A 15,265-nucleotide genomic window follows, 5' to 3' on the forward strand; every position below is an offset into this window, starting at 1 on the left:
TATTGTGGACTGACAAGGCTCATCTCAGGAGTTGAGACTGATGTGGAGTATGTGAATTATGCAGAGAAATAGGCATTGGTATGCTCTCAGGGGATGCTTTGGTTCTTTTTAGTCAGACTTTGTAGATTACTAACTGTGCAGGAATCTATTTTATGCTCTATTAGGTGAACACTGTTTATACTCTCTTGAGAGGAAGGTTCTCCTTCATGGAGCTATGAACTACTGCAATGTGATCAGGTAGATAGCTGAGATTGAGAGGAAGAGAATGGCTGGATTCAGAAAACTGGGGCTATGGGTCTACACATTCTACACCTAAAATGTCATGAGAGTTTCTAACAACATTCAAATATTGAGTGCTTTTGAGATAAGAAGCATCTGTAGAATTGTTTTTATAGTAACATGGGACCAAACCTGTGTTGTAAAAATTGCTTTTAGGTTATTTATTTTCCTCTTAAGAAAAATTTCACTAGAAATTTTAGCTCTCTCCAGAACTTCTTTTAAAATATAACAGGTTTAAATTTTTCATGTTGTTAGAAATTATGTAACATTGGGAATTACGTTGGTGCTGCCTGCTCTCTGTACTCAAAGATTTAGTGTGCCAGGGAATTTCTTTTATCAGGGCACCTCCAGAGTGTGTCTGCCAAGGGTGAAAAGTGACCTTCATTCTTGACAGACCTAAGATACTAATTCTCTAATGGAGGAGAGATTTCATTTAAACTATTGTTTTCAACCTATTTCCCCACAAGTATTTATTACCTTATTTTTTAACTCAAAGTTGCTAAACAGAAGTCAATCAACTTGTTGCTTAAACAGCAAGTATCAAACCTAAAAACAGTTTTACAGTAAGAAGAACAATGGGATTTAGTATCTTGAAAACTGGGTGGTCATATATCAATATCTTTGCATTTACTTGATATGGAACAATGTTAATAAGAATAAACAGTCATATCTAATATTAGTCTTTCTGGTCTCTTCTACTTTCAACTCCTTATATTCAGTAAATTGTATGAAATTAGAATTTTATGTATTTCATCTACATAATGTTACACTTTTTTGAGTAATAATGATATGCACAATGGATAATTGAAAAATAAATTGTTTCCAATAAAAGTAATTCTGTGTGTGTGTGTGTGTGTGTGTGTGTGTGTGAGAGAGAGAGAGAGAGAGAGAGAGAGAGAGAGAGAGACAGAGAGATGAGAAGCACAAAGATTCTGGTATTAAAATTTTAAGAATTCTGAAGCATTATTAACTAACTGGTAGGTCTTTTTTGTTTTTCCTACTGATGGAGGGAAACTTTAAAAGAGTCATATGAAGGTCATACTGGCGTCTAGTTATAACAAAGAACTAATATCAAGAAGCAAATTTTTTGTGTTATAAAAATATCAAAAGAGTATTGACTTGGGATTCTTTTTCTTTGGGATTTTGCTATGTATCCATATTTCAAAGTATAAAACAATATTAACTCACCAAAATATATAATTGATGATTGCCATTAACCATTTTTTGCATCTAAAGTTGGTTTGACTTGAAAATTAATATTTGCTAGGAAATTTTTGAAATTCTATCTACATTTCTTTCCCACTTTAGAATGTTTTCAAGACAAAGTCTTGTACATTCGGTATCTCTTCACAAGATGAAGACAATTACTGAACCCATAATAACAACATAAACTAGACACATACTCTGCAGTTGAGCCTTGGTCTAATAAAATACAGATCTCAAGGGGAAATGTCACTGAACTCAGGTTGTACTAGTCCAAGAACCCAAAGTTCAAGTACTGTTGATGTACAGTAGTTTAGAATAAAGTAATAACCTAATATCCAGAGATAATCAATATCTTTGAATTCAGCAATATGAGAATTTTTAAAATCATGATTTTTTTTCCCCTCAAATGTAGACTTGTGAAGTCCTCCCAGGCCTAGGGTGAGATTGTTAGGAAAAGGGAAGGCTAGCTAATAACCATGGTGGTGATGAAGCAGAAGAGACTGCAGAGGGAAGAAACCGGGATAAAAAATCACTGTAGTTTGCACTTGAACTTTGAGTGCCTTGTGAGCATGGGGATGAGGCCAGCACAAATGTGTCTTGACCCAAGTACACTTGGGCTGTTGTGCTATGACCTATGAAGGAAAGATACATAACAGGTGGGAGCCTGAGAGAGCTTCTCAGACATTTGCTTCTGTGTTTTACAGATTTCTTTGCAAGGGTAATAGGCAGCTGCTTCCAATATCCAAAACCATTCATGAATATCACCAAGCTACAGATGCAGTAAGGGAATAGTAAGAATATCACTCAAGAATTAAATTAATGTGTATATGTGTACATATTAGGAATATTTGCCAGATACTTCCTGTGCTGCTGAAAGGTAATTCATAACTTAAAGATAAAGTGAGCAGTGACCTTCCTTGCTATTCCCAACTGGTCACTACTAGTCTGGGGGTGATGGAAGGTGAAGGATGTGAACCAAGTGCTCCTCACTGATCACTAAGGGCAGCACTTAAAGATACAGGTATCCAACCCAATAGACCAGGTTAAAGAGCAGGAACGACGTGGGGAAAAAGACCCGGGAGTACGAGTCCAGCTCCGAGATGTCTATGTGAATCCGCCCTTTCCTCCATGATCCTGATTTACATTCTTCATAGCAGCAGAAGAAGCTCTGACAGTCTTTGCCATCCAGACACTCATAGACACAGGTATCTTCAAATTCCTGCCAATACACTGAATTGTTTAAAGTGATCATAGCAGGCGGAGGTGGCCTCATATCCAGGAGAGAATAGTTCTGCAGGCACAAGAGCAATACATCAACCAATATGAAATGCAATAAAAACAGCTCAAAGTGTATCAAGCAATAGGTACCTGTTATCTCTGCCCTAAACAGCTATATTTCCCATTGTATAAGTACTTCTTCACAAGCATGCTTCACATTTGTCATAAATATTTCAAACTATGGCCAAGGTAGAATTTCAATGAATGCTTCCTCAAAGTCATCATTGGCCAAACTGGCTCCTGGACTTACTCCTTTTCCTGTTGGATAATGCAGCCTCCTAACCTCCTGGAATATGGTATTTCTTAGGCACCTGCGAAGCACATTAGCTTTGCACTTGATGGGTTTGGACATCAAAGCACAAACTTTCCCCAGACCACACATGAGATTAGAGCCAAAAACATCTTCTCCCTCTCTCAGGAGGCTGCTCATTTCTGCTTTCTCTTACTGGTAATGAAAAGGAGTTGAAGTGGTGACAATTCTCATCGAATAGCTGAAAACAGTCCTTTTTCTTTGACTAAAGTATAAGCTCTGTCTGAAAAATCTCTCTGATTGTGTCTTCTCACTTGGTCTGGCATCTTTGTCTGTGAATTATTCTTTGTTTTTAAGGGCATTAAACTTTTCCTCTTTAAAAAAATTTTTTTTCTGGTTTTGTGGAAATTTTATTTTTCTCTGTGTTAAAGGATTTTCACCCCTTCCTTTGGCAGTATCATTTCTACACCAAAGATGTCAATATTTTTTTTCCCTTAGCTCCCAGCCCCTGGCTGTGTGTGAGAATGTGCTCCTTGGGCCTCAGGCTATTAGTTCTGACTTGGGTCTGTTATTCCACACGGCCTCTCTCCCTTATGTTTCAGTCGGGTGCTATTTGGAAGCATTTGCTTGCTTCCCACAACTGTAAAAGTGGCTTGCCCACTAACCTTCTGTCAGAGCTACCATGATATACACTTGCAAAGTACAGATAGCTACAAGTCTCTTATAAGAAAAAAGGCTGAAATGCTCCAAATGTAAGGCACTGAAAACCAGAAAACCCCCCTGATGTATGGTAGAAGTGGCATAAAACATTCAGTGTAATTAGGGAATTTATATGGTCTAAAGGAATAAAAAGGCCACTTACAAAAGAAGCTTATTATGTAAGTAGGAGTTCATATCAGTGATTTAAAATTTAAGAACATGCTTTTGAGTTATCAAAAGAGGTTATAAGACAATATATGGATCATTATTTAGTTCATCTACAGTATATGAATATATGTTATTTGAATGCTTAGGAAAAAATTGGACATGTGCATACTATACCCTAATCCCCGAGGCGAAGGATTATGGTTAATTTTGTACTCTATTTTGCAAATGTTCCAAACTAGATATTTAAAAAGTAGCAGCATGTACATCACTCATGGGTCTTCAGTACTGCATATGTAAACAGGAACATCACTTTCAAATGCAAGCTAGTTTAATAAAATTTCTCAGAAATATTAGCACCTATAAAGTTATACATACAGAGGGTGTTTGTAGGCTTATACGCTCAGGAATCCATCTTGAGGAATCTGGATGTAATAACTGCAAGAAAAAAAAAGAAAGAAAAATTAGCACACTGCCATGGGCATCTGTACCCCAAATAACTCTAGTTAGAGAAGTCTTTAAGGCATGCCTAAACCAGTCCTTGTCACCTGCAGTGATGAGCTGGAGAGAAGTTGAGGGTTACATTCACATCTCCAGAATTGCTGTCTAGTGTTTTAAAGTCTTATCAAGTTAGCTATTTATATCATGTTTTGTAAGATCCTTACGAACATGATAGCATTTTAGCACATGTTTATCTTAACATATCCTTACACTACCTCCCAGAAAATCTCTGCTATCTTTGCCACTCACCGATGTTTTCTTCTTCGTGACAGTTGGTTTTCTACAGCTTGAATAGTAATTGAGGGTGGCATATTCCATTAGAGCAGCAAAAACGAACAAGAAGCACACGGTCACAAAGAGGTCCATGGCTGTCACATAGGAGACTCGTGGCAGGGACTTCCTGGCTATGGTGCTGAGCGTGGTCATGGTGAGCACTGTGGTGATGCCTGCGTGAGGGGAGACAGTCATCAGATGGTGAGAAGATGCCATGTGACAAAAACAAGAGATCACTCACAATGCCCCATTCTACCTTGACTGCTTAACAGGAATCCTTCTTGGCCACTGCATACCTTATGTAATCTTACTTTTAATTTTAACATCTATACAATTTGTAGGAGGTTACAATAACATTTCTTATAATTGTCTTCACAATAACATTAAAATGTGGACAAACTCTGACTTATATTCAACTTGAGATTTTTCTTTTGTATGATGGCATAAAAGTGACATGCATTCAGTAGAAATTGTACTTTAAATTCTAAGGTAGATTTTTTTTCCTTGAGTAGCAATATGTAGTAGTTACGCTCTCTCAATGCCCAGGAGTGTCAGTGAGCTGCAGCTGCAGCTGCCAATCAGCCACAGGATCACCAGAGGGAGCCCCTAAACACTTTACAGTGCACTCCATTGCTGAGCTAGAAAGTTCAGTAGGTTAGGCATATTAAATACATTTTTGATTTATGATTTTTCAATCAGTGATGGGATTTTGGGGGGCATATCTCCATTGTACTTTGAGAATCCTCTGTACCTGAATTGACATATTGTTTGATTTAGTAATTTTCTTATTGTTTGACATTTTGTCTTTTAAATACTTTTAGTGAAGATACAATTTGCAGCTTTCCTGTGCATTCTGTGCTCTTTCACATCTCACTTTTCTCGCACCAGATAAATCCTTTTCTTTCCCTCTCCTCTCCTCCTATCTATCCAATGTGTAAACTCCCACCATTCTTCAAGTTGGAGTCCAGCACCACTCTTTCTGAGCTGCCTTCCCTTGACAACATCCCAGACAGAGTTGATGATATGAGCATCTGCCATCTGTGCCATCCTTGTACTCTGTGTACTACTTTTTTTTTTTGCATTATCACAGTGAATTGCATCTGTCTTTACATGTCTGTCTCCTCAAATAGATTGTGTGATCTTTAAAAGCAAAACTGGATCTTGCTCATCTTCATTTGCCTATCACCCAGTATAGAAGCCAGCACATTTTAGGTACTTAAGTGAACATTTTGCTTCCAGTGAATTAATTAATTGATAATACTCACTATTGGTTTGACTATTCAATTAACAATACTCACTATAGGTTTGACTTTTACTATTTCATATAGGAGAGTCAACACTAAAGGGGTAATCAAAGACTGTGGAAATGATTAAGTTAGCAATGGATAGTTTAAAAGGAAAACAATTGAAAAAGGGGATGAAGACCACTGAACATGAAGAATGAAATAAAGAAGACTATAACATGAGGCATGTTAAGGCTCAGTGCCTCCCGGAGGGACTCCTTGGGAAATCAGTCCTGCCAGAGCCATGGAATGGGGAAGGTCAGCGTCATGGACCACAGAATCACAGGCACCTGGATGTTAACACTGCATTGCAGTACTACTCAGAACTAGGTACACATGACAGATGAATGACATGACTTCTCACCTTGCGGTTGTGTCACCCTCTTTTAGTTCTTCCCTGCACCTGCTCAAGGCATTTCGGCCAGGGGAAGTTGTGGAATGAACTCAAAGCACCAGGGTGGACAGTTTGACTTAGCATATTGACTTGGAAGTCCAAGCTCTCAGCCTTGCCCTGCACCTTCTCTGCATTCGGTAATGGGGTATCAATGATCTTCTTTGATTTTTTTTAAAAGCAATATAATAAGAATAGGATCCCTGTCTCTCCTTTACATGAGGAAGTTGCAACGCTTCATTTAAAAATGCTGTGTGAATGGGACTGCAAATTGGTGCAACAGTTATGGAAATTGGTATGGAGATTCCTCAGAAAACTTGGAATGGAACCACCATTTGACCCAGCTATCTCACTCCTAGGTTTATACCCAGAGGATTTAAAAATCAGCATACTGGTATAATGATACAGTGGCATCAGTGTTTATAGCAGCTCAATTCACAATAGTTAAACTATGGAACCAACCTAGATGCCCTTCAACAGATGAATGGATAAAGAAAATGGGATACATATACAAAATGGAATATTATTCAGCAGGGTGTGTGTGTGTATGTGTGTGTTTGTGTGTGTGTGTGTGTGTGTGTGTGTGTGTGTGTGTGTGTGTGTGTGGTGTGTGAATGAAGGGACTTTGGATTGTGCAGAGGGGAGTGAGGGGAGGGGAGGCTCTTTGGGGATGGGAAGGACGTGGAATGAGATGGACATTTCTACCCTACATACATGTATGATTATACTAATGGTGAGACTCTGCATCGTGTTCAGCCAGAAGAAGGAGAAGTTGTGCTCCATTTGTGTACAATGTTTAAAAATCATTCTACTGTCATATATAACTAATTAGAACAAATTAAAAAATTAAAAAAAAACTTTAAAAAATGCTGGGTAAACTGGAAAAGTCTACATTAATTTCAGATGTATGTTTATGGGAAAAACTCTTATAATAAATATCTAATTTAACCTAAAACATGGGGTGACCATGTCATGTCTAAAAAGAAATTCAAAATCTTAGTTTCTATTTCAGTGAAGTTATCTATTTTGTTCATCATTTGTTACTACTAGTAGGCCAGTATTCTGTGTGCAGTGAGTGGCTACCTCTTAGTTCCACTCTGCCATCCCCCCAGCCCCTGCAACCCACACAAACTATACAATGCTGAGAAGAAAATAAAAATTTGGACGGGGAAGTCTTGCTTAGTATGGTATCTAAGCTACACAGCCAACAAGGTTACTCTTGAAAGATCCTGGTTGGCACTGTAGCCTCATCTCCCTCCAATGGGAAAGCACCAGGGCAATCAGAAGGAACCTCAGGTGGTTCTAACACATGTATGATTATTTGGAGAGTGTCTGGCCTCACAGGACCCCAGAGCAACTTTCTTTTTGACCTCAGAGGGATGGATGAGTACAGATTCTCACATCTTACTTAAGTCAGAAACCAAGAGTACTCTTAGTGTCTCCCACTTCAGGGCAATGCCCTTGAGATCCATTCAAATTGCTGCTGTACTAATAGTTTGTCCCTTTCTATTGGGAAGCAATGTTCACTCCATGTCTGGGTTGTGCCAGAGTTTCTTAATCATTATTTGTTGAGGCATTTTCCTGCCAGGATTTGGCTATCACAAACACAGTTTTCATGACGATTTGTATTAAACTACCTATATTATCCCACTTGAAGTGACTTTCTTATAGACAGATCATAGTTGGTTCTTGTTTTATCTTTTATTCACTGTCAACTTCTTTTTAATTGGTATATTCTGATGATTTATGTTGGATATAATTATTAATGTTTAAGACATACAATCCCATTTAGTTTTGTGTTTTCTGTTTGTTCAATATTTTTTGTCTTGTTTTTTTTTTTTTTTTCTGCCCTCCTGTGGGCACTGCACCAATTTGTAGAATTCAGTCTTAATCTGTCTACTTTTTATTTGTGTATTTACTTTTTTGCCACCCTGGGCTGAACCCACAATTCTGTGCCCACTGAGTTATATACTCAGTCCCCACACTGTTTATGAATGTGTCACTTTGTGTGATTTTTAGTGGTTCCTCCGAGTATTAAATATATTATACATACATAATTTATAACCTATTGTCAGGTTTGCCAGTTTGAATAAAGAGAAGAAGTTTCTAATGGTCTTAATCATTTCCCTGAAATATTTAAGAACTACAGCAGGCAGCATTATGATTTTGGGCTTCAACCATTACACAGAAATTAGAAAACTCAAAAGGAGACTGAAAATCTATTTATTTCACTCATATTTTCACTATTTGCATTAGTTTTTTCTTCCTTCTTGTTGTTCCAAATATTGTTTGCTCATTATTTCATTTCTATTTTAAGAAGTATTTTTGGCCATTATTCTGAGGTGCACCGATTGCTGACAAATAATATATGGACTTCTTCTTTTTCTGGAAAGATAGTCTCATTGGGTGTAGAAAACTGAGTAAACAATCTTTTCCTTTCAGTAGGTGGCCTTCATGATTTGGGTGAGAAATTGTCATTCATGCTGTTTTTTCTTTTCTAGAGATAGTGCCCTTAAAAAAATTCTTTGTTGTTTGGGGCTTCCTTAGCTTCTTGAATATGCAAATTTATACCTTTTGACAAATTTGAGAATCTTTTAGCCATTATTCCTTTGAATACTTTTTCAGCTCATCCTCTTCTCCTGGAATTTCAGTGACACAGATGTTTCTGATCATCTCACAAGTTCCCAAACTCAGTTTATTGGTATCTTTTCAGTCTATTTTCTCTCTGTCGCTTAGATTCAGTAATTTTTTCTTGTCCTATGTCAAAGTTCACTGATTCTTTCCTTGGTCCCTCCATTCTATTTTGAACTTCCTCCTAAGTTCTTAATTCTGGTATGGATACCTTTGATTCTAAAACTTTCACTTGGTTCTCCTTATATCCTCTACTACCTTGATGAATCTTTTTATTATTTTATTTTTTTACATCACTCCTATGTATCTGTAATTCATCAATGAAGCATGTTTATGATGCAACTTTAAAATCCTGGTCAGATAATTCTATCTGAGTCATCTCAATATTGACATAGTTTCTTGTATAATGGGTGATATTTGATAGTATCTTGGATATTCTGGGTATTATTTTATGAGATTAAAAATAATCATTCTACTACAAAATTGAAAAGTACCCATACTTACAGCATATTTAGACCAGAAACCATCAATACAAAGATTCATAAATAAAAATTTCTGTACATCAAAAATATTAAAAAAGAAAAAAGGAGGGAGAAACTATACATTGGAGATGATACCTTTATTGTGTATAAAAAACAAATCTTCATGATGTTATATTATTGACTCCTATAACAAGAAATACCTGTTTGGTCAAGATATTTTTATGTCATAAATGTTTCAAAGTTTTCTTCATCAGAGGTATTTGTTTCTAGTATAAGAAGTTTTTATTTAACCCAATATCAAACTCCTATTTTTTTCTTCAAGAATATTCACATTTTTAGCTTTGCCATAAATCTTTGATCCATGTAAATTATTTTTTTGAGTATAGTGAAGACACAAGTTGAAGTCCATTTATATGATGGATTTTGGGTTCTATAATATCAAATAGTCACAGACATGGATAGTATTGTGTAGATCCTTTATCCTTTTACTGATTTTTGTGTGTGCTTGTTTATACATATTCCTTATCTACAGGAGTTATATCCTCTAGTGGATACCTGGAACTGCAGATATTACCAGACCTTATATACACTGTTTTTTTCCTATACAGACAAATCTATGATAAAGCTTTATTTATAAACTAGGCATGGTAAAATATTAATAATAACTAATAAGAGTGTAGAACAACGATAGCAATACACTATAATAAAATTATCTGAATGTTCTTTTTCTCTTAAATATCTCATTGCACTGTACTAAACTTCCTCTTCCTATGATAATGTGAGATAATGCAATGTCTACATGATGAGATGAATTGATGTGAGTGATATGGGTGTTGTGATTTCAGCATATGTCTGAAGTCATTATTAATAATGATTTGTTTTTTGAAAAGTCAGGTATTGACTCTTATTATCAATAACTTTCATCTTTTCACTTAAAGTAAGTATTTTTTTGGCTTCTCATTGGCATATTCAGATTGCCAGTGTTACTACTTTTGCATTTTGAGGCATAGCTAAGTAAAATAAGAGTTACTTGAATAGAAGTAATTTGATACTATTATAAGTGACCTGATAACTGAGATGGCTACTAAGTGACTAATGGGTGAGGAGTATATACACTATGAATATTCTGTACAAAGGGATGATTCACATTTCAGGTGGGATGAGATGATGTGGTGCAAGATTCATTATGCTACTTAGAATGGTGTAAAATTTAAAACTTATAAATTATTTATTTCTGGGATTTTTCAATTAATATTTTTGGATTATTGTGACTGGGGGCCACTGAAAACATAGAAAGCAAAACTGAATTGGGGCTGGCTCATAATGATAACTAATATTTGTAATTATGAGAATATAAGTCCAATAGTAGTTGCTAAATTTATGTTCATATCATTGCCTGCTGATTTACCAATTCTATCATGTATTTTCTATAAGAATGTGAAACCAATATTGGCAGAAGATATTGCAGGGTAATGAATCTCAGCAAATAATACTTCACTGTCAAATAAAGAAAAAAAATCACAGGGAAAACATGATGTAATATGAGAGACTTTGTGAGGATTTGGAATTGAGGTAGCTTCCCCTTTTCTGAAGAAACTATTTTTTTTTGGGAAATAACCTTTATATTCATTATCATACTATTATCTCTTACCACAAATAAAAACATTGAAAGTTAGGTGAAATTTTAACCATAAAAACCTGATATAAAATGTTGAACAAGCTAACATTACTATAATTTTGTGTTTTATTAAGAGGATTTTGAGGACCACAAAAAACTCATGAAAAGACTGAGCTTTCATATGTGGATTATAGCTGGATAGAATGATTATTTTCTTATTTGCTGTCAAAATTGCTAAGTAGAACTTCTTTTATTGAGAAACTATTTTACCAATATAGTGTCTTTCATCCTCAAATGTCTGCAGCAAGTTTTATTTTCTGAAACTGAATGAGACTTTCAAGTTGGCAGGTTACAAAATGAAACTACATTTTTTGATGGCATTAATCTTAAGGCTTAGTAACAGATTATGCAGGTGATTTATTTCAAACACCTAATCTGTCTTAAATTAAGTAGCACACATGAAATTTCATTGTCAGAAAGAACAACCTAACTTAGATACTTCAAAAAATATTCTAAGCATGGTTAAGTAACTCTCAAATTAGATCAATTGCTTTGAACCAAATCTCTTTAATTGTAGGTATCTTATAAATATTTCTGAATTAAAATCATACAAAATGGTGGAAGACTTTTTTTTTTACACTTACCTAATGCTGTTCTTGCTGGTGTAGCATCTTTTTTAATCCAAAATGACACCCAGGATAAAACCACAGTCAGTATACAGGGAATGTATGTCTGAATAGTAAAGTATCCCATTCTTCTGCTCAATTCAAAATATATAGTCATGACAACATAATCCCCTGTAACAAAATATTGTCAAAATTAAGGCAACTTTCATGGGTTAACAAATGGTTTGGGGGAACTAATTTATAATTTGTTTTGAAAACAGAAAAACAAAAACAAATGACTTGTATAAAAATGTACAACTACAATAATATCAAATCAGGTAAGTGATCAAAATATTGGTATTCTCAAACTGAACTTTTGTAGTATTCATGGCTTTGCATGGAATTTCTGGTTTACTCTAAAGGACACAAAAATAGACATATTAATTTCTTGAGGTGACAGACATGCACAAATACCCCCTGACAGGCCTCAAATTGATGAACTATCATTACCAGGTTCAATTTGTATGTTGCATGTTTAAAATCAAGGGTAGTAACCATCAAACAGATCCAAGGTTATTTTAAGGAGAATTTCCCCCCAATAATAAAACAGTTATCATATCATACATAAACTTGTGTAACCATCTTGCCTTTTTATTGTCATATCATGAATTTCAGCTTAACAACTTTACACTTCTCAATTTATTTACAAATTTTATATTTATCTCATCCTTTCCTGACTGTAGCACTTAGGATGTGCCCACCCAAAAGAAAAAAAAAATTTTGAGGCGCTCTGCTCTCTCCTACTAAAGCAAAGCCATGCCACAAAGGGGTTGGGAACAATGCAGATGTTACTAGAGATTCCATAATTTTCCCTGGGGGGTAACATTTTTATGTGCTATATGTTTCATACTAAAATATCTCTATTCATTTATTTCCTAGGTAACCCCCTTCTGAGATTTTGTTTCAACTCATCTTCCCCATTCAAATCCTCCACCTCTCAGTCTGCTGGAAAAAGCCTTGCAGTGTCTGCAAGGCACCATGTCCAGAATAGAATCCCCCCCACAGCCCCCCACACCAACCCCCTCCCCGTATCTGGTTCTCATTCAGGTCCTCTGCTCTCTTGCTCAAGGTGGCAACCCAGAAGACATCTTGGACTATTCCTCCTTTCTTCTTAATGGTTTCAGCTGCTACATCATCCTCAAATCCTCCAGGCTACCATCTCCTGTCATAATCCCAAGATTGTTTTTTAATGACAGTCTTGTTCTGCTCCAAACCATGCGCAAAGAGAATCTATTATAACACAAATACTATCATATTTTCCCCCTTATAATCCTTCACCAATATCTTGTCCTTGTACAGTCATCACATTTTTACTGTGGCCCACAACATTCTGTATTAAACACACCTTGTTCTCTATATTCTTGGCATCTATCCCAGTCCTCAGACCTGCCAGGATCTTTCCCCAAAGCCACTGATTCCCTCCCCTTCTGCCTACAATGCTCTTCTTTTACCTTTTTCTGTATCCAAGTAGCTACTATTTTTTAACATCAGCTTAAAATTTACTTAGTTCCCTAAGAAGCCTTTCCTGTCCCCTCCTTCCCAAGAGTTCTAATGATTTATTTATTTATTTTTATTTTTGGTACTAACCAGGATTGAGCACAGGGGTGCTGTACTGAGCCCTTTTAAAATCTTTTTACTTTGAGACAAGAGTTTAAGTTGCTAAGACCTCTCTCAAACTTGTGATCCTACTACTTTAGCCTTCCCAGTCACTTTGATTAGAGGCATGTGCCACCCTGCCCCATGATGATTTTGTTTATATAAAACAATAAAATGTTGAAGACATAGAATATAATACTCCTGTTCACTAGTACTGCTTAGTGACAAGCAACCAGTTTAGTTGCTGAGTGAACTGATCATCACCATAGTCCCAATTTTACATAAAAAAAATGTTAGGTAAACTTGAGCCCACATGAAAACTTTCAATAAACTAGAATATTTTTGCAGGATGTGTTATTCTATTATAGTAACATTCAGGACTGTTGGTAGAAACTTCAATTTTGAGATCATTTTTCTGAGAAACATTTAAAATTTTTGCAAATTAGAATTTCAGTATAAAACAATCAGGATAATTAACCTGAAGCAATAAAATACCTCAAAAATAGGGCTGAGGTTGTAGCTCAGTGGTAGAGCACTTGCCTAGCATATGTGAGGCCCTGAGTTCGAACCCTAGCACCAAATAAAACTAAATAAATATTGTGTAAACTAAATAAAGTATTGTGTCCATCTACAACTAAAAATATATTTTTTAAAGGCCCTCAAAAATATTTTTCTAAATATTGTTAATGTCAGAGTTACATCATTTTCTGGGAAAATATTATTAAATTAAGTTTTTTTAAAGAGAGAGAGAGAAGAGAGAGAAAGAATTTTTTAATATTTATTTTTCAGTTTTCGGTAGATACAATATCTTTATTTTATTTTTATGTGGTGCTGAGGATTGAACCCAGTGCCCCGTGCATGCCAGGTGAGCGCGTTACCACTTGAGCCACATCCCCAGCCCTGAATTATGTTATTTTTAAAATGTGCATTAATTTTTACATAAAATTTCAGTCAAAACTGTATGAGAAAACAAACAAAAATAAAATGTAATGAATCACATTTAAGAGTTATGAAGACAGACCAAATGGAATATTCAAAGAATGGAATAATTCATGAAATTACCAGCATTGTAAGTTCCTGAAGAAGAACCAGATGGACAATTCCAGACCAGACGCACATTTCAGTTTAGCAAATCCATCTGCTTTTTCACTACTTGAGGGGATGAAACTCTTCACATCAGTGATCAGCATATTTATTTGCCTAACTCAGAGGTCTGCTTGGACGACCTGTAGTCAGCCATCTCCCTGGATACTGGGCACCCTGACTTCCTTTCCATTTTATGACTATGGTTCTGCCTTACCTGGAAATAGGTGCTTTGCAGGAGAAAGGCAGCAGCAGCAGCAGTATTGAGTATAAAAGTGAAGGTGTACATGACACTGTCAATGATGGAGGAGGCATCAGAGTCCCAGTGATGGGTACATGAATGGAGGTGTGCATGACTCTGTCATAGTGCAAGGAGGCAGCAACGCCAAAATCCTGTTATTGTTCATGAATGGAGGCTGTAAAGTAACTCCTGAATATGGTTCCTCTAAACATATTCAGAGGAAAGCCTAAAGCTGAAGCATAGATTTCAAGTTCCAAATACTTGCTTTAATTATTTTATTAAGCAGCAATTCATCCTACATAATTGCCCTTTAGCACTGAATCTATTAATAATAATTTACCAGGTCAAGGGTGACTATAAAGAGAAATTATAAAGTTGTTTTGAAGTATCACAGTGAAACAGTTAGGACTTTCCTTTCCTTTTCTTTCCCCTTCTTTCCTTCCTTTGTTCATAAATTCTCTATCTGAAAGTTCCTAGAACTAAGGACAGAATGATACACATTTACTCTGATTCCAAGAAGGACTCTCCACAGGGTCAATTTCAGACAAGTCAGAGACAGCAACAAAGCCAGCCAGGTGGGACATTACAGTTGGTCTAGATTGGATGACTGCTTGTTATTGGACA

General features: G+C 35.9%; 1 protein-coding gene across 2 annotated transcripts in view; it reads right to left on the reverse strand.

Annotated features, from left to right (window-relative positions):
- Positions 1 to 2,494: 2,494 nt before the first annotated feature.
- Positions 2,495 to 15,265, reverse strand: part of Gabrg3 (gamma-aminobutyric acid type A receptor subunit gamma3) — a 586,000-nt gene continuing 573,229 nt past the window's right edge. Inside the window, exons 7-10 of one of the 2 annotated variants that reach the window (XM_076848732.2) lie at positions 11,701 to 11,853; positions 4,628 to 4,824; positions 4,256 to 4,315; positions 2,495 to 2,776 (exon numbers count right to left, since the gene is read on the reverse strand). In XM_076848732.2, coding sequence (XP_076704847.1) covers positions 2,495 to 2,776; positions 4,256 to 4,315; positions 4,628 to 4,824; positions 11,701 to 11,853 — 692 coding nt within the window. The remainder of the gene's footprint in view (positions 2,777 to 4,255; positions 4,316 to 4,627; positions 4,825 to 11,700; positions 11,854 to 15,265) is intronic. The other variant, XM_076848733.1, reaches the window with a different exon arrangement.

This window comes from Callospermophilus lateralis, chromosome 3, assembly GCF_048772815.1.
Source record: "Callospermophilus lateralis isolate mCalLat2 chromosome 3, mCalLat2.hap1, whole genome shotgun sequence".
NCBI classification, from domain to species: domain Eukaryota; kingdom Metazoa; phylum Chordata; class Mammalia; order Rodentia; family Sciuridae; genus Callospermophilus; species Callospermophilus lateralis.